The sequence below is a fragment of the Scardinius erythrophthalmus genome, assembly GCF_964197995.2.
Source record: "Scardinius erythrophthalmus genome assembly, chromosome: 12".
Lineage (NCBI taxonomy): Eukaryota > Metazoa > Chordata > Actinopteri > Cypriniformes > Leuciscidae > Scardinius > Scardinius erythrophthalmus.
The window spans coordinates 6143824-6163153 of NC_138232.1; the positions used below are offsets into that span (position 1 = coordinate 6143824).

Genomic DNA, 19330 nt, shown 5'->3' on the forward strand with positions numbered 1-19330 from the left:
ATCCAGCACCTACAATATAATGAAAACATACAAATGTATTAAAAGCTTGTCTTTCACATCCTGTGCAAATCAGTTTCCATTACTACATGTTGCTTCAAAATCATTTTACTTTCCACTGCAAGAAACAAACAGAAAAGTACCATAATATATTATATTCCATTATTGTCTCTAAAATATTTCTGACTGTATGCATGTAACAGAACAGTGGGTATTTTAAAATAAAAAAGATATACTCTCAGGCCTCTTGTCTGGTGATACTATTTCTACAAATACATATTTCAATATTCAATATTCAAAAACATGTTTTTAAGCTGAACAGTGATGCTTTGAAATGCACGAAAATGACGACAACGAACATCTAATGGGCAAATAAAAATCCAGAGAAGTGTTAATTTGGCAAAACTTTAATGTAGGTGTAAGGTTGAAAGGCAGAGGACAATAAATGAGTGTCAAAAAGACAAACAAACAATAAACAATGTCAATGAAACCTTCAGAGTCTGATAAATAAATGTTTTTATAGATTCTCAGGAGAGGGGGAAAGAAAGAAAAAAAAACCCACTGTACCAGAACATCATAATAGTGAACTTTGTAAAATATAGCATGATATTACATTAATCTGTGCTGTCTGTCCAGGTAGAAATTCGTTTGAATGCATTCACACCTCAAAAATAAGACAAACGTCTGAAAACTACAACGAGCCAAGTCGTTTCCCCCCCTAATACAACACACATTTCAATAAACCACTTCTAGTGTAAAGATATCTTGGAGTCACAAGCCAGTATTTCTGAACTATCTCAAATACAGCACATGATTCTTGAGTGAAGACTCCTATTCAATATAAGAATCCCATGCTGTCAGGAGACCGTAAACCATCATGCCATTAAAGGGATAGTTCACTTTGAAATTAAATTTTGGTATGTTTTAGCTTACTTCAAGGGCATCCAAGATGTAGGTGTCTTTTTTTCCGCAGTAGTTTCAATTTTGATATTTTTAGGTCAAACCGTTCTTGTCTGTCAATCATTTAATGCAGGTCTATGGTCACCCCCTCAAAGAGCATGCACAGAGTCCAAATTAAACAATTCCCCATCGTAAGTACACATTGATGGCCTAAGACACGAAACGAGCGGTTTGTGTGAGAAAACGAACAGTATTTATATCGTTTTTACCTCTTATAACACAGCCACGTCCAAGTGATCTGAGGGCGCGGGCGCATCCTGATGTGTGACGTGTGCATAGATATATATACACTAGATGGCTACGGCAGTTCATTGGAACGAATGTCTTTAATGCGACATCTAGTGTATATATATCTATGCACCAGTCTGCGCACACGTCACACACCAGGATGCGCCCGCGCCCTCAGATCACTTGGACGTGGCTGTGTATAAGAGGTAAAAACTATATAACTACTGTTCGTTTTCTCACACAAACCGCTCGTTCCGTGTCTTAGGCCATCAATGTGTACTTACGATGGGGAATTGTTTAATTTGGACGATGGGGAATTGTTTTAATTTGGACTCTGTGCATGCTCTTTGAGACAGTGTCCATAGACCTGCATGATATAACTGACAGACAAGAACGGTTTGGCCTAAAAATATCAAAATTGAAACTACTGCGGAAAAAAAGACACCTACATCTTGGATGCCCTTGAGGTAAGCTAAAACATACCAAAATGTAATTTCAAAGTGAACTATCCCTTTAAAGAGAGATGCTATGTACAGTAGAAGCCTCTCACCACTCAAACTTGATGCATGTTCAAGAGGAGGATCTCGACAACTTCATGCCCACCTCAGCCCCAAAATGGAGACCAGGTCTTGTAGTCATAAAGCCTAAGTGCTGATATAGGACGTCCCGTGGGCAGTGCGGTTCTTGTACGTGGGAAGCACCTACACTTGCATCAATATCTGAAATGCTCGATGCACAGAATCAAAAAGGGCTTACAGTGCTTTTAACAGAACTTGAATGCGTGCACGTGAACAATGCGTTTTTAGTGATATAAACTCGTAATATACCACATGTTCTCTCCAAAAAACATGACGTAAAACGTTACAGACACCGTGTCCCCTGCGTGCAAAGGGTTTCCGTGTGTACTGGTTTCTTGGAGCAAGCGGAGGACTCCTTGAGGTGGAAGTCTGAAAATATATGAGTACAGGTAACGGACACAAACACTGATCTACAACAAGCCTGTTTCATGTCAGAACAATCCAGAGATGAGGAGAAACCAGGAGAAATCTCAGACTTGCGTAGATGAGTGTGTCGACTGTAAGCCTGGTGGGGATCTGTTCTTTTTTTGAGCATTTGCAATAATGTTTTTGTTTTCCTCTCGTGTGTGTTTATATATTAACCTACTTTAGACACAAAGACAACATACTGTAACATACTGAAGAGTCCTTCCAGGTCCTTTAGTAACAGGTATCGGAGTGAGGTTTATGCCTTGTATAGTATGGGTTTCGGCGGAGCAGAACAAGCATTAATTGGCAGCCCATGCCTCCAGGTCTTTCATGTCATCCTCATCCTCTTCTTCTTTCTTCTTTGCTGCAAGCGCAAAAAGACATTCAAAAACTGCATTTAATACAGGGCAGGCCCATTGTAAATACATTTGCAGGAGTCTAAAGGAACGATATGCAGTGCCAGAAGTTATTTGACACGATTTGTGTGATAGAAAAATTAGTAACAAGTGAAGTAATTTTTTTTAAAAACATAATACCAGTTACTTTTTTCAAATAAGTGACCATTTATTAATTTATGATCAATTACAATTAAAAATCTCTCCCTAACAGTCTCATACGCAGCATGACACACTGTCCACACACACTGTTTTATTTAAATGCAGAGTTTTGCACGTTTCTGTGGTGGGTAGGTTTTAGCCAGGCACACACGGTGAGATTTTTGCTGATGTATGAGCGCGCAGGAGATTTTTTTTCTCTCGGGAGAAATCGTCTGGAAATCATTGATGCTCTTATGGTCGTGGCTCGCATTGTGTGAGAGGAATTACGAGCCAGTGTAAAGTTTTGACCAGTGTATATGCTGTCCCCTATTGCCAAATCATACACAACCGCTAGATCTATGAATATTATTATAGCCCAGTGGCTGCAACCCTACAGCGTGCGCATACACTGACACACACACAAATACACTCTCTAGTTGTTTTTATTGTAGGGAATGGCTGTGTTGTTCTCTGCGATCTACCAAATCATTTGAACACTCGTCTTTTTATTTTCTTTCTTGTTTCTATCTAAAGCTATATCAGCAACATTGAAAGCTCCAGTCTCTGTGTTTAGCAAGAAAGCTCATGTGATTGCTGTGTACCAGCTGCTTTAATTAAAATTATCAGGTTAATTGAATCGCAACGTGCAAATGACCTCCCGTCCCGAGTGCCTGAACTCACACAGTGTATGCCTGCCTTTAAGGGTAGGGGTTGGGTTAGGCCATAGAAAATATCATTAATCTGATAGAAAATCAATGGGAGTCTATGCAATGGCCTTACTAATATAGTGAAACAAACGTCTGTGTGTGTGTGTGTGTGTGTGTGCGTGTGTGTTTAGTACCTGGTCTGGAAGGTAAGGATGTAGAGGGCACGTTTGGCAGTGGTACATTGTCTCCGATCTCCAGAAGGTTCTTATCCAACTCTTCCTGCTCCAGCTCTTCCAGTTCAGCTAACAGCTCATCCTGAAACAACACACAATCTGTTTATACCTAGTACTACATGCCTCTCAAATGTGACCACTTGTGATTGGATTTAAGCGGATGTACATCACTACATTCACTACACATCAAAAGTTTGGGGAGAGTAATTTTTTTTTTTTTTAATCAATGTTATCATCTCAGGTGTAAACGTTGCCTCCCGAAAATTGAGAAGTGTGCTTGTTTTAATCTTACTTCATCAAAGTCCTCAAATCCAACAGGCTTTGAGATTGCGTCTGAAATTTCTTGTGCCAGCTCCTGCTGTTCTGTGATGTCCTGCATAAGTTCGTCCACTTTGTCGATGTCCCTGAAGGTACACAGACAACAGACTGAATTATAAACTCAACTTTATGATCTCCTGCCAATATATTTAAAGACATAGTTCACCCAAAAATGAAAATCCTGTCCTCATTTACTCACCCTCATGTCATTCCAAACCCGTAAGACTTTCGTTCATCTTCAGAACACAAATGAAAATCTTTTTTATGGAATCTGAGAGCTTTCGGTCCCTCCATTCTGTCCCGCCAACACGAGAATGAACCTCATTGGTTCTTGCTGAAGCTCAATCCTGCTGCGTAACACAAGAATGAACCTCATTGGTTCTCGCACGTCAAGCGAACATGCTTGAGTTTCCGTTTACCACAACTGATGTGTGAGTTGATGAATGTTTATATGTGAATAAAAGCCTAAATTAAATCTGTTCATCATATAAAGCGATCAAGTCTCTTCAGAAAATTTTGACTAAACCGCTTAATTCATATGGATTAGTTTTACGATCTCTTTATGAACTTTTTGAAGCGTCAAAGTGTCAGTAGCGTTGCTGTCAATGGAGGGACAGAAAGCTCTCAGATTTCATCAAAAAGATCTTCATTTTTGTTCCAAAGACGAATGAAAGTCTTACAGTTTTGGAACAACATGAGGGTGAGTAAATGATGACATTTTTGGGTGAACTATCCCTTTAACATTTAATTTAGCTATATCCCATTTCAAAGTACCATAATCCCAATAGCTTGCATTGGTAAATTTAACTTGTTTATGGATAAACCCAAAACCTTGCCACAGCGAGGCTAATAGAGAGGCCTCTGGAAAGGAAAGGGAAGCACTGATAAGAAGAAAAGAAACTCCTCACATGTTGTCATGGGCAGTCTTCATGGCCTGAGCAGCATAGCCCATATTCTTGATGACCTCAGTGTTGGTGTGGGCGTTCTCTAGTGCCTCCCGCTGGAACTCAATGGTAGAAAGGGTGCCATCAATCTGGGCTAACTGCTTCTCGTAGCGCTTCTTACGCTTCAGTGCCTGTAATGCAGCTGTTTCAAAAGGGAAGAAAGGTAAATGTTACGATTAAAGGACAAAATACAGAGAATTTGGGAACCCCATGGAATATTATTGCATAACATTAAATCTGGGGTTTATTTAAAAGAGTACTACTGTATGTAATTACAGGTCTATTGATTTTATTGAAATAACTCCTTTATTTCAATTACAATTTAGCATCATGCATTATTGGCGGCCAGTCCTGCGATTACCCAGAACCCAGGGATTTGGCCACGATATGTCAAGATGCTTTAGTAAGAAATTGCTTGCACAGAAAATTAAATCTACAGCAAATGGTAAAGTGGAAAGTCCAGAGTGTATGAATCCCAGTACTAAATCAAAATTATGGTTTTCAAATGATTTCTCAGGGAAGCAGTGGTGCAGAGTTAGGGACTCAGTACAGGTGCGGTTAAATGAGGCGCACTCACCAAACTTAATCAGGCAAGTGTGCTGCAAAAAAAGAGGAAAAGGGCCTGTTGCTTTCTAGCGAGAATGTGGTTGGCAGCCTAATTATGCATTGATGACAAGTACAGATATGCTTTTCTTGTAAAGGTGAAACCCGCAAAGCCTGTCAAGTACATAACCAGGACAAGAAAAAAAAACAAGACAAGACGAAATGATATAAAGAAATGATATTTTGCATAAGGCCTATTTTAGGACCAATATGATTTTTTTTGTATTGTGACATTATTTTTTTTTAATTATTATGCAAACACTACCCATTCTCATAACCATAAAATGAAAAAAAAGTATTGTTTCAGTTTTAAATTGTTTAAGTAGGGTTATTATCATTAAATAAACTAATAAAAAAAAAAAAAATTAACTGAAGTAAAATGTATTAAAAAAGCACCATTTCTCTTTTTTTACTTAAATACTAAAATAACTAAAACTTCAATTAAACTAAAACTAACACTTACTAAAAACTATAGACATTAATAATAAAAAAAGACAAAAACACAACAAAATTACTAAAACTTTAACTAAGATTAAAATGAAAATAGAAAAATCTAAATATTAACAAACACTATAATAGTACATCAATGACACTAAAATAACACTGTTCATGAGTAGTTGCCTCTAATTTATCTATATTAATTTATGTATTTTGTTAAATCAGGGTGACATTAGGATAATGGATTTTAATGTAACGTCAAACACACACACAAAACACAATGCTCCTAAAAAAAGGTATTTTTCAGACCATGTTCTTTGTGAGAATCACCCATAAAAAGTCAATACACAAACATGTTACAGTTTTACTTTCAACAGATTTGAATTCTAAACATTGACAAAACAGTGATTTGAGTTGCCAATTCACACGTAGAAGAGAAAACAGCAGCAGTTCAAAAAGGCCATTCCAAAGACGTCACCTGTGACCTGACGTAAAGGTTATGACACAAACACTTTTTCCATGAAGGCATTGGAAGTGTGAACTATGACCACACATCAGTCCCACACCCCTAGCAGTCATAAACCATCAGCTTCGTCACCTGTCGTGTCCCAGAAGCCCTCGTAGGATAATCAGATCAATTATTGATCACCTCTGTTCAGGGGACTTTAAATGTGGAGTTGAGTTACAGACCTCACAACAGAGATGGCTCTGTAATGTGGCCCTGACATTGCACTGAAATCATTTATGAAGCTATCTCTGGATTTCCCTAGTAGTATCGATGGGACAGAAAAAGAAAAAACAGCCTTATAAATTTGCTTCTTGTAATTGTGTTTACATCATTTGCACAGTCTGAAATGGACTCTAATGGAAACCAGGGCAAAGGCATATTGATCTACCACAATTTTTTGATTTTATGTTGAGCAGACGGTCAGTTTCTAGCACTTAAGTACTAGTAACAGACAGTCAAATCAGAAAATAAAAGGACAGAGCATATTTAACAGTTCAGAGAATGTGAGAAAGAACAATAAAACACTTATAATACAGAATAAACACATCAAATCAAGCAAACAAAGTTAACGTGGGCCATAACATGAATCTGAAAATCTTTTGAATATGTATGGTTTTCTTATTTTGTGCTCTCATGGCACAGAAGGTAATATATGAGGGGGTGTTGAGCTATTCTTGACTTGAATGTAAAATAATTAAACGATTAATTATGTAATTGTGCTTTTCAGAAGTAAAGTAAAGTAAGCTTTTTAAAAAATGTCTGTCATGTCCATTTAAAAGTCAATCCAACAATGAGAGAGCGAATCAATATCTGATCTATTGCAGAAAGTACACTTGTCACATACGGTATGCATCTATCTACTACCGGCTGCATTTACAGGATAACATTGATGAATAAATTTGTGTGTTATTGCCTTTATTTTTGTTTGAAGCTCTTCTGGAGGAAAGTCCCTGAGTCAACTATCATGACCATGGATACCAGGGCAGGTCAAAGGTGAACTGATGGAGAGAATTGATCAAATTAAAGGAAAAGTATCGTCCTAAATAAAACATTTCACATATAAGTTACCCCAGTTATCTATGACAGCTCTGAATGACAAGCTCTGTTCATTAGTCGGCTAATTATATTATTTCGCTTTACAATACACATTATTTAGTTAATTCAATTGTCTAATACACAACATAAAAAACCCATAAAGCTAAACTAACAAGCACGCGAAGCTGTGACAACCCCATATCTCACACTGCCAAACCTAACCTGATTTACCCAGCTAATCTATGCCAGGTGAGCCAGTTCATCTCTCACCTCTTTTGTTCTTCGTCCCGTTCCTCTTGGCCGTAACAAGCTCCTGTTCGATCTTTTTCTCCAGGAATTCCTGTTTCTTGGTCAACATTTCTTCTGTTTCTCGCAGTCGCTGGATAGCCTCTTGAGGGCTTGCAGATTTACCCCCTTTTCCACTGCTACCAAATAACTTCCCAAACAAAGACATTTTGCCTTCGGGACGACAGTAAGGATTGATTTTGTGACTACTAGTCTTGACTGGTCACCTCAGAGTGTCTTCTATCTGCCACTGACTCAACAGGCTTGTTGTTGTTTTTTCAGCTTCCTCTTCTCTAACCCAGGCCGCATGACATCATCACGTCACAAGAACATGACTCACGTCCCTATGCTGACGTCATGGCGTATCGTGAGTTTTTTTATTATTATTAATTTTTTTTTATCATTAAATCTTTATTAAATCTTTACAATACAAGGAGTAAGAACACACAAATAGAGTCATTAATACAGAGAAAAAAATATATAAACAAGATGGCGTATCGTGAGTCTTCCGTTCTGTCAGAAAATCCATGGTTCTGTCCGTCACGTTCTTAACTATTTTACAAAATAAGAGTCTCAAATAACTACAGGGTGGGCCATTTATATGGATACACCGTAATAACATGGGAATGGTTGGTGATATTAAAGTCCTGTTTGTGGCACATTAGTATGGCCACCATGGTCACCACCCATCTTGAGGAGTTTGCCCCCTCACATATACTAATGTGCCACAAACAGGACTTTAATATCACCAACCATTCCCATGTTATTACGGTGTATCCATATAAATGGCCCACCCTGTACATTAGAAAATATACTTAATGTTTTGGATTGATGTGGAGCATTTGATTCAATTGAACATTGTTTTGCAGATGGGTGGATTTGACATAATAAACTTCAATGATCATGGAATTGAGAAAGATAAGGCACACTTCATACAATTGTTAATATTAATGGAAAGGTTTTACATTCATAAAATGAAATGATCTGATTCCAAACCAAATTTTTCTTACTTTAAAAATGATTTCAATGAGCTTTATTGTTCTGTTTCGTGTAACTGCTCAAGTAAAAAGGCGATTAGAGCTTATAACATTTTAAGCAGGTATGTTGTCGTATATGAGGCACCCTTTTCTTTTTGTCTATTATAATTTTGTCCTTGTCCTCTTGCACAGTTTTATTTTATTATATTTTATCTTTGAATGAATATGTCTCATTGTATTGTTATGGTTTATGGCACTAATAATAAAAAATGTCACGTTGTTGACAAATGGGTGGTGGCATGTTTTAAGACATCATATTACACGTTTAAAATACTAGTTCCATATACATAAAATGTTTTTAACTAAATTTACCACATTTTATACATGATTTTAAACAATAATGCAGGGTTTGATTAATGTAAATTATTATTTTATTTATTTAAAGAATGGATTATTATTATTAAATAGAATATTGATAGGTCATAAGTGTATGAACCTATGGTATGAACAATCAGGTTTTATGAAATCTTACGCAAACAAATTGCAACAAAACCATCCGTCAAATCGGGTCGTTCCTACTAAATAAAATAACCTTCTGATTTAAATAAATTCTTATGTCATATTAAATATCTAGTAATGATTATGTAGAATTATCGGACAATAAATACGATTGTTTAAATAGTATATGTATACTCAAAATACGTTTGAATTTTATATTAAATGTTATATATAACGAGAGAAAGAGAGTGAGAGTTAAAGGGACTTTTTTCACGCTAATAGTTTTTTTAAATCATTTTAAATGCCACAAAACCTGGAGCAACTTTTTTTTATTTAAAGAATCTACAGTTTTTATTTACTATAATTAAAATATTATTACACAAAAATTCAACCCTTTCGCTTTGAAAATCTCCGTGGTCAGAGTAAATGATTGGCAGGTTTGCCAGCCAATGCGACTGTACGCTGGCCTATGACGTGAGTTCCGGTGTACGCACAGGCCTTGTCCTCGTCCTTGATCAAATCGCACAGCAGCGCTTGACGGACGAAAGACACACATTTGCACGGAAAAATGGTCGCTTACTGGAGACAAGCAGGGCTGAGGTACCATTAACATTAAACAACGTAAAAGCTGTGTAATTTCTATTTTAAGTGCTGTACGTTCTATGGTCCGTGAAATTATAAAGCTGCTGTTAATTTGGTTTGGCCTTGCTCTATACAGCAATGCATTTGACTGATAGTAGTAGTAGTGTCACTTTGAATTTGAATCAAAATTCACATATAATTCACCTATATAAATATATTTTTTGAGTTATTCTGTAACCTAATATTTGTCTTGTCATTTCAGTTACATCAGGTACTCTGCTATCTGCGCCAGGGTCCTGCGGGCAGCGCTGAAGCCACAGATCAGAGTTGAGGCGCTTAAAAACGCAGAAACCAATGTGAAGGTCACTAAAATCAAGACTGCATAATGTGAGTCCCTTATGCCTTTAAACAATTCAAGTGTTTATCTGAACTGTTCTGCTGTTGTAGAAAGTGATGCATTAACTGACCATTTAGACATATTTTTTAGTCCCATGTTTTATCTAAGATATATGTTATGATTGATGTTCTTTTGTGCTTTTTTTTTTTTTGTAGGAGCTGCAATTACATCCTGCAATCCCTACTTCTCCATATACATTCTCTGTCGGATTTACAACAGGACCCGCAGTTATGTTGATTGAATGAAAATAGCTGTATTATTTTGATAATAAATTATGAGTCTCAAACTAAAACAATCTTTACTCTGTGTTCTTGGTCTAAAGAGCTAGCGTGCATTGGGCAAAATGTGTGCATTACTTTTAATTTATCATGTCAGTTTTGCTTGTTATGTAAGTAGTACTGACAATGTCCACACACTTGGCTGTGTGATATTTATTTAAAGCTTTAGTAAAATGTTCTCGGCATAAGATGTGGACAGATTTGGCTTATCAATGCTCTTTGTATGTAATTAATATTTCACAGGCTATACAAGTATACATCAGGTTTAACTAGATATGTGATAAAAAGCAGCAGGACTTACAGATATTATTGTATTTAGCATTTTATTAAAATATGGCAGTGTTTGCATTATGTAAAACCTCTTAAATTGAATAGTTTGTTGCTTACTGGTGTCCAAAAAATGAAAACTGATGTGTGCATGACATAATTGACAAAGAAAAGGAAATTATAAGTTCTTAGCATTATAAATAGTGAAGTGCTATGCAGATACATCTAATATATTTTTTTTGTTTTAATTTAAATTGTTTTATATTAATAACATGCTTCTATTAAAGGATGAGTAAAAGTAACAAAAACAGAAATGTAGCCTGTTGAATATAAAAAAAATGACAGAAGAAAGCCTCTATATAGTATTACACCACACAAATGAAAATCAGTTTTGACTTTAAGTTTCTTTCTCTTAAATGTCTAGATTTTCATTATTACAGGACATACAGAAATAGTATTGTGTTCTCCAGTGACAATACAATCAACATTTTGTGTGTGTATATATATATATATATATATATATATATAGCTTTACAATATACTATAAACTACTGTTTGTTTGGGTTCAGTTAATTAATACTTTTTTTCAATAAGGATGCACTGAATTGATCAAAGGTTTATAATTATAATGTTTACATTTGAATTGATTTGAATTTCAAAGGTTTCCACAAAAATATTAAGCAGTACAACTCTTTTCAACATTTATAATAAATTCACATTATTACTGTTTACTGTATTTTTGACCAAATAAAGGAGGCCTTGGCTTTTAACAAATTACAAAAATCTGAACGACCCCAAACCTTTGAACAGTAGTGTACATCTGCTTGAAAAAATCTTTAAAAGATTGGAAAATTATTTTTGAATTTTAAATCTGTCTTATGTGTAATTTATAATTTTCTCCTGGAGATCAGAAATATTTCACAGTTTGCTATGTACAGTGGCTCCAAATAGTATTTGAACACTTGAGGAACAGTGTCATTGAATTACATAAAATATAAAAACAAAAATACATTTCAATAGGTTGTAAATGTTGAAGAGATGTTCAAAATGACACTGTGATTATCATACTTGAAGTTCAGATGCCCCTATATCTAATTCAATGTAATTCATTACATCCATTTTAAGGGTATCTTAAGTGTCTAAATACGTTTTGTGGCCACTGAATGATCTCACTCTTGACACAATCATCCACTCGTGCCATATTCGTGCCCTCGCGTCATTCACTGTCAGAAGTTTCAGCGACCGCCTCCGTCTTAATCTCTACTCGAGTGCTGTGTACTATTGATGGAAGACCCTCCTCTTCTGTCACTTCATCTTCTGCTTCGTAATCCATATCGGCTGTGGCATCCTGATATTGCTGGTATTCTGAAACCAGATCATTCATGTTGCTCTCCGCCTCCGTGAACTCCAGCTCATCCATGCCCTCCCCCGTGTACCAATGCAGGAAGGCCTTGCGTCGGAACATGAGCGAAAACTGCTCCCCTATGCGCTTGAATATCTCCTGGATGGCGGTGTTGTTTCCGATGAATGTGGAGGCCATTTTGAGGCCTCGTGGCGGGATATCACAAACAACGACTTTGACGTTGTGAGGGATCCAATCCACGAAGTAATTGCTGTTCTTCTGCTGAATGGCGAGCATCTGCTCATCAACCTCCTTAGTGGACATGCGTCCACGGAAAATGCCCGCCACTGTCAGATAGCGTCCTCGACGCGGGTCACACGCGGTCATCATGTTACGGGCGTCAAACATCTGCTGGGTGAGCTCGGGCACCGTTAGGGCACTGTATTGTTGGCTACCACGTGCTGTGAGAGGAGCGAAACCAGGCATGAAGAAATGGAGACGCGGGAAGGGCACCATATTGACGGCCAACTTCCGAAGGTCAGCGTTCAGTTGACCTGGGAAGCGGAGGGAGGTTGTGACCCCGCTCATGGTGAGGGATACGAGGTGGTTGAGATCTCCATAAGTTGGAGTTGTGAGCTTGAGAGTGCGGAAGCAGATATCATACAGCGCTTCGTTATCAATACAAAACGTCTCATCTGTATTCTCAATCAGCTGGTGAACTGATAGGGTCGCGTTATACGGCTCCACTACAGTATCGGAGACCTTCGGCGAGGGCATTATGCTGAAACTATTCATGATGCGGTCGGGGTACTCCTCTCGGATCTTATTGATAATCAAGGTACCCATTCCCGAACCAGTGCCACCGCCTAGAGAGTGGACGAACTGGAACCCCTGCAAGCAGTCGCAGCTCTCCGCTTCATTACGGACACGATCCACAACCTGCTCCACAAGTTCTGCGCCCTCAGTATAGTGACCTTTGGCCCAGTTATTGCCAGCTCCAGAACTGCCTTTATATTTACAGAGAGAAAACAGCATCAGGAATGACGTTATGGTGCCAGGTTAAAACTGTTCCTGAATCAACTCTTCTGTCAATCGCTTTTAGAGTTTGAGTTAAGTGGTGGTTACTTAAATCGTGGTCATGATTATTGACTCACCGTGTATAAAATTATCCGGTCTGAAGAGCTGTCCGATGAGGCTGCTCCTCACGCTGTCCATAGTGCCTGGCTCCAGGTCCACTAACAATGCTCTTGGAACATATTTGCCACCTGACAGGCAATGAAACATCTCAGTCACTGAGAATTTCGTTACTGGGAAGTTACTGTACCTCGACTGCAAGACTGCCCCACTTACCAGATAAAGACAGCTGAGAACGTTTTTTACAATATAAAACACACCATAATAACAAAAATGCATTTAAATGAACACGAGATGCATTGCCCCTGATTGAAAAAGAAAAAAGCAATGCAATACAAAATAAAATCCCAAAATACAACCCAATACTAATCTGAATGTTACACACATATAATATGTTATATAATACAGACATTTATTTATGCACTAAAAATGTATGAATGCCATTGCAGTTGATTAAAAAAAAAACTTTTAGTAACCACTGAACACAAACAGAAACATGTAGGCCTGATTTCACAGAAAGGGTTTAGATTAAGCCAGGATTAGACTTTAGTATAATAAGGGCATTTAAGTAGCTTTTACAAAGTAAGCGTCGCGTCAGTTTTGGCAGGTCAAGTTAGTCAAGCTCACATCAGCTGACACTCAGCTGATCCACGTCTACCTATCGACGCCTATCACTGTATTCATATATAAGCTCCTTCAGTATTATAAGCATCTATCGCGTTTCTCAGGAGCTAATTACCCTCCTCCCTCCCCAGCTCCTCCTCTCGTCCAGGCAGGATGGCATTCTGATTCCCCTTGAATTAGAATAAATTCTCGAATTATGTTGTACTTTAAAATCTTGAATTAATGATATCTGCAATACATTCATGTTGGTTCTGTTCTGTTTACCCTAAGGGGGGTTATCGCTGCTCTCCCTGCTCTTATCCATGCTTGGCTGCATGTGCGCAGGGAGTTCATGCCAGAACAGAACCATAACGCCAATCCTAACTGTGTGCAATTGCCAATCGTATTTGACGATAGTGGTCCTGACAGAAATGTGCCTTATGGGGAAAAAAAACATTACTGGTATGCATCTTCAGACAAAACAATGGCACAGACATATTTTAAGATAATATGGTAATGTGTAGGTCTGCATACCATGTGCTTCACTGAAGTACACATTGATCCTCTGCAGCTGAAGGTCCATGTCGCCCTCATATGTTCCTGCTCTGTTAATACCATGTTCTTCACTGATCACCTCCCAGAACTGCGAACACATTGAACCATTTTTTAGCTTGAAACTTAGTCATCATAAATTTCACCAATTTATTACATTTTGACCTAATCAAACAGATATCTTCAGTACTGAAGGAAACCTTAGATTGCAAATGACAAAAACAGTCAAGACATTCAACAACTGACTTATGTGTTGAGTTTAAGTGACTTGCACTTGTTCTTCCGGATGCCATTTTGTTTTTTTTGTTTTTAACTACAATTCTACTGCATCTATCACTTTGAAATTCACAGGCCATTTCTATGATAAAGAAGGCCTAGCCCATCAGAGGAGGCTCTGTCTCTTATCTTACAGTAGACCACACTAGGGTGAACACCCTATGACCGCACGTATCATAACTTCAAATATTTATTCAGTTTAAAAATACATTTTAGTAGTACAAAAAAGTTTTTGCTATAGCTTATATCTGAAGCCATTGCTGCAATATTTAGCCATTAGCAGAATGCAGTTCAAAATGGCAGTAAACTCCAAAAAAAAGTACAATAATAAAAGAATCGTATGAGACAAACAAACTAATAAATAAACCAAAAATAAATACTCATAATAAAGAAATGCATGCTCAATTGTCTGTTAAGCATGCATCATGCTTGAATCAAGTTAAGTTGAAGATGGTTAAGCAGCTACTTATCATAAAGTATACACAAAAATACATATTTTGAGCCATCGCACCTTAGAGCCGATCTGATTCCCACACTGTCCGATCTGTAGATGAACAATTTCACGCATAATGATGAATAAGGCAAGCTGAAAGAGCAGGAATAGCCTTGACCGTGAGTCTGAGGTGCCCACTGTGTGTGTAATACCAGTGCTGACATCATTAAGAGGGAGTCACCCATATGCCACATAACGTACTAGTCATTGTGACACCGAATTAGCAAACCAGCAGAAGAGACTGTTGCTTTTCAGTGAAGAACAACTGTGTTGTAGGGTCAAAGTTTAGCACACTATGAATGACCAAATACTTATGTATTTATACATTTTTTAAGGATAGTTGAAACATTTTAATATATAAAATGCAGGATGCAAAGTCCTATCATCATGAGCTTCGACCAGTCACTGTCTCTGGCTTTCATGATAAGACTCCTGCAGGCCCTATCAGTCGCAATGCAGTGACAGACCGTCAGAGAGACAGACCACATGCTCATTGTCTCGGTGTTTCCTGCCACAAGTTACAGTTGTTGAAGTTGGCATTTCTGTACAGTAGCAGACAGGAATTCTGCCGCTGTTATAAAACACAAATATTGGCGTCAATAAATATTGTCAAGAGGTTGATAAGTATCATACAAATTATATATACATATATATATATCTTATATATCTTATTGGTCTGGAATTGTAATTTGGAGGCCAGCATACATAACATGCAGATTTATATTTTACCAACAGATGCCACTGTTGTGCACAAAGTCGTTTTCACAAGAACTTTTTATTTTATTTTTTACCCCTATTTAAACATGAACTCAGTAATTCATCTTTCAATCATTCATTAAGAAGATTCTTGACTGTCAAGATCCAAACAACCATAAATAATATAAGTAAAGATAAACCACAAGTACTTAGTTGTTCAAAAGACTCAAAGTCAAAGGAAAGTGTGAAGCGAAAGCGCTGTTGAATTAGATAATGTCAGTTCATGAGGCATGTTGTAGAACAGATTAAGAACAGAAGGCAAACTATTGTGCGAGTTATTCAACCTTCCAAGAAACAGAAGAGCGGTCATTTATTAAGCAAAGTGCTGCATGTGGTGTTTGTTCAAACTGTGTCTGATCTGTAGTTACAATGAGGTCTTTCATAATTTCAAGACATTTTATTAGTAAGGGAAATCAAACAGAAAGAGGAACAAGAGGGGGAATGAGAGAAAGCAAACGATAAAGGGCAAGAGAGTCAGCTTCACTTTTATATATTCAGTATTTTATTCAGACTATTTCATTCCACATGTGACATCTGTACAAACTTTTGGATTCATAACATGACACAACGTATAGAAAATAAAACATTATGCTCTGTACGCTCTCTCTCTCTCACACACACACACACACACACACACACACACACACACACACACACACACACACACACACACACACACACACACACGTATGCACTCAGTCTGAACGAGTATGCTTCTACTTATGATGCTTTCTGTCAAATTTGTCATGAACTTGCATGATGGTGTACAATAGCGCCACCTACAGGATATTATTATTACAACTTAAAATTTTTCGACCCTCTACACATACAGGATGTTTACTGAGTCATGTTATAGATTTTTTTTGGTATCTATCTATCTATCTATCTATCTATCTATCTATCTATCTATCTATCTATCTATCTATCTATCTATCTATCTATCTATCTATCTATCTATCTATCTATCTATCTATCTATCTATCTATCTATCGCTCGTAATAACAATTTACACTAATGTTAGCCTATAAAACAATAAAAGGTACTATACGGTTATCCGGACCACACGTGACCACACGTAAATGTACTAAACGGTTAACCTAACTCTAAACCCTAACCCTAACCCTAACCCTAACCCTACCCAAATAGGTGTGGTCCGGATAACCGTATAGTTCCCAATATAAAATAGAATACAATAAAATAGATTATAACAAAATTAAAATATATATTAATAATAACAATTATATAATACAATTATAAATAGATAAAAGGGAATAAATCGTTTACAAAACTGTAAAATTCGGATTGCATTTTTTTCCACGTGACGTCACTGATTGACCTTTTTTTTATTGACAATGAACAACAACATTATACAACAAGAATAACAACCAAGATAATATTACCGCCAGGGGGGAATAATTGAAGTAAATACTACGTTTCACTCAATAAGTGTAAGTTCAATAAGGAATTTATATAAATATTTATTTCTATGTTTACGTAATTTAATCACAATTATAATATAATGTAATTGATTAAGAAAAAGTTTTTCCATCTCCCTTAAAAATAATCTGTGAAGCCACACATATTTAAACAACGTCACGGAGTGAGTGACTCCCCCTGCTGCTCGTGAAAATTTAACGCTGTGCAAAAGTTACGGCAGAGAGAACTGATCTCAGATCAGCACGCGAGAGCTCCGGCGGACAAGGAGGGACTTGGAGCGGGGTCCAGAAACAGTAGAGCAAGAATAACAAACAGTGAAAAGTACGCTATGCGTGTCAGGTCAAAGTTCACTCCTGTCCACTCGTAAATATCAGAACCTGAGGGAAAATCCGATGAGGCTAACTGACACCTTTGGAAAGCCTGAGCGATAAGGCTGTAAGGGAATAGCGAGCCTTCTCTCCACCTGACCTGGATATCCATCATCATCATCATCATCATCATCATCATCATGGTGTTCTTATCCTACAAGACTAGTCCATTCGGATGTTAATCACCTTACGGTTCGATCCCAGCATTGGCCATGGGGATGTGTCACAGCTTCAGATCCAGGTTATCACATTCGACCATCACTTACACCGGCGGACGGACCGGTGCGAACCCCGGGATAGATGCCGAGTCCGGCCATTCGGACAGTTGTGACCCGCAGCTCCGGGAACGGCGGCGAGAGGAGGAGAGGGCGCGGGTCAAAGCGGAGAATAAGCGGAGTCGAAACATTGACAAGAGCCTGAAAGCTGAGAAGAGAGAGTACAAGCAAACGCACAGGCTGCTGTTATTAGGTAAGAGACGAGTTTCTGGGATGGTGCGACCACTTTATCTGCTGGCGGTCGAGGTAAATAAGAGCAAGCTGATGATGATGCTAACGCAAAGTTTGTGGCTGGCCCCTTAAAACACGTTACCGTGGTAACCATCATTTAAACCGTAATACTGTAACAGTAGTTTTATAAGCATTGGCGATGTTAGGGGCGCGATTTGTGTGTGTCTAAAACAAAAATAGCACAAGATAAAAACTAGTTTTAAATGCATCAAAGTTGGGATTTTGGCCTGTATCACTTTAGGGAGTTGACCTTCTCCACCGTATGTAACAAACAGCCTGAACCATTCGATAATTTTGACATAGACCTACTGTATATTGTAAAAAATTATATGATCAATAAGTTATGATTTAAATCATCAAAATAAGTATAGCAATTTTCAACTTTTTTTTAAGCAACATACTAGATTCAACTTTTTTTTTTTTAAGCCAGTGTAATGTAATTTAAGTTGAAATGACTTTCCAAGTTGATTGTACTTAAACAATTTAAGGCAACAACTTTTTTTTTACAGTGCTGGTTGATATGTATTGCATACATTTTAAAATTATAAAAATACATTTACTTTACTCAGTCACATTTCCTCTTTTTACTCTCTTCATCATTTAGGCCCAATACAAAGTAGCCTACATATTTTTTGCAGGGCATCGTGACTAAAAAGAGTTAAATACAAGCATCTATGGAGAGGGAGCATCTGTGGCCTGCTGTTGATTACCAGAGAGTTAAAAAAACCAAACAGAATGCATTTACAGTAATACGCTTATGGATATGCGGATGCAAGATAGGCAGGGCAGAGGGTTTGAACGCAGAAACGTGAAGCTTTTATTTTTATTCCATCACTTACATTGATTCTTTAGTTTGTAATGTTGTCTAAATCGTAGATGTAGTTTTGATAGGTGGAGGAATTAGTTCTGTAATTCTTGTGGGTGGAGTTTATTCCAAGTCAAGTGTTTTATGAAGTTACTCCTTGTCCCGCTCCTTCTGTCTCCTGTTTTATGAAGACATAAGCAAATAACCAGAATTTAAAATATTGGACTAGAGCTGGGTGATATAGCCCCAAAAAAATCATATCTCAGTATTTTTTGGTTAAATGGCGATATACGATGTATATCTCACGTTTTTCTATTTGGATAAAGAAAATCTGTATTTAT

The 19330-nt window shown here is 37.4% G+C and overlaps 4 protein-coding genes across 5 annotated transcripts in view; 2 read left to right on the forward strand and 2 right to left on the reverse strand.

Annotated features, from left to right (window-relative positions):
• Positions 1-390: 390 nt before the first annotated feature.
• On the reverse strand, positions 391-8043 carry chmp4ba (charged multivesicular body protein 4Ba). 2 transcript variants are annotated; one of them, XR_014031258.1, is made up of 6 exons: positions 7704-8043; positions 4814-4991; positions 3880-3991; positions 3549-3669; positions 1942-2535; positions 391-896 (listed from the first exon to the last, which is right to left on the reverse strand). XR_014031258.1 is itself a non-coding variant. In XM_081381318.1 (5 exons), the coding sequence occupies exons 1-5, from the start codon at positions 7885-7887 to the stop codon at positions 2471-2473; spliced, it is 660 nt and encodes a 219-aa protein (XP_081237444.1). In that variant the 5' UTR covers positions 7888-8043; the 3' UTR covers positions 1605-2470. The 2 variants fall into 2 exon arrangements, 1 of the variants encoding a protein (XP_081237444.1); XM_081381318.1 differs by lacking the exon at positions 391-896 and having other exon boundaries at positions 1605-2535.
• A 1621-nt stretch (positions 8044-9664) lies between these two features.
• On the forward strand, positions 9665-10467 carry atp5f1e (ATP synthase F1 subunit epsilon). The gene is made up of 3 exons (XM_081381643.1): positions 9665-9793; positions 10038-10162; positions 10328-10467. Exons 1-2 carry the CDS (start codon positions 9762-9764, stop codon positions 10159-10161), a joined length of 156 nt encoding a protein of 51 aa, XP_081237769.1. The 5' UTR covers positions 9665-9761; the 3' UTR covers position 10162; positions 10328-10467.
• An 843-nt stretch (positions 10468-11310) lies between these two features.
• Positions 11311-15286, reverse strand: tubb1 (tubulin, beta 1 class VI). Its single transcript, XM_081381642.1, has 4 exons — positions 15136-15286; positions 14331-14439; positions 13214-13324; positions 11311-13066 (listed from the first exon to the last, which is right to left on the reverse strand). The coding sequence occupies exons 1-4, from the start codon at positions 15190-15192 to the stop codon at positions 11934-11936; spliced, it is 1410 nt and encodes a 469-aa protein (XP_081237768.1). The 5' UTR covers positions 15193-15286; the 3' UTR covers positions 11311-11933.
• Positions 15287-17528: 2242 nt separating this feature from the next.
• Positions 17529-19330, forward strand: part of gnas (GNAS complex locus) — a 33666-nt gene continuing 31864 nt past the window's right edge. Inside the window, exon 1 of the mRNA XM_081380944.1 lies at positions 17529-18146. Within this exon, the coding sequence (XP_081237070.1) occupies positions 17891-18146 (256 nt within the window). The 5' untranslated portion in view covers positions 17529-17890. The remainder of the gene's footprint in view (positions 18147-19330) is intronic.

What these genes read in the sequence shown, in the direction of transcription:
- chmp4ba (XM_081381318.1), bottom strand. Translation starts at nt 7,887, where the DNA reads ATGTCTTTGTTTGGGAAGTTATTTGGTAGCAGTGGAAAAGGGGGTAAA. An exon ending in CGGGACGAAGAACAAAAGAG is followed by an intron (nt 4,992 to 7,703) that starts GTGAGAGATGAA and finishes CTTTTGAAACAG; the next exon opens with CTGCATTACAGGCACTGAAG. An exon ending in AAGACTGCCCATGACAACAT is followed by an intron (nt 3,992 to 4,813) that starts GTGAGGAGTTTC and finishes GTGTACCTTCAG; the next exon opens with GGACATCGACAAAGTGGACG.
- atp5f1e (XM_081381643.1), top strand. Translation starts at nt 9,762, where the DNA reads ATGGTCGCTTACTGGAGACAAGCAGGGCTGAG. An exon ending in TGGAGACAAGCAGGGCTGAG is followed by an intron (nt 9,794 to 10,037) that starts GTACCATTAACA and finishes TTGTCATTTCAG; the next exon opens with TTACATCAGGTACTCTGCTA.
- tubb1 (XM_081381642.1), bottom strand. Translation starts at nt 15,192, where the DNA reads ATGCGTGAAATTGTTCATCTACAGATCGGACAGTGTGGGAATCAGATC. An exon ending in GGAATCAGATCGGCTCTAAG is followed by an intron (nt 14,440 to 15,135) that starts GTGCGATGGCTC and finishes ATGTGTTCGCAG; the next exon opens with TTCTGGGAGGTGATCAGTGA. An exon ending in GTACTTCAGTGAAGCACATG is followed by an intron (nt 13,325 to 14,330) that starts GTATGCAGACCT and finishes ATTGCCTGTCAG; the next exon opens with GTGGCAAATATGTTCCAAGA.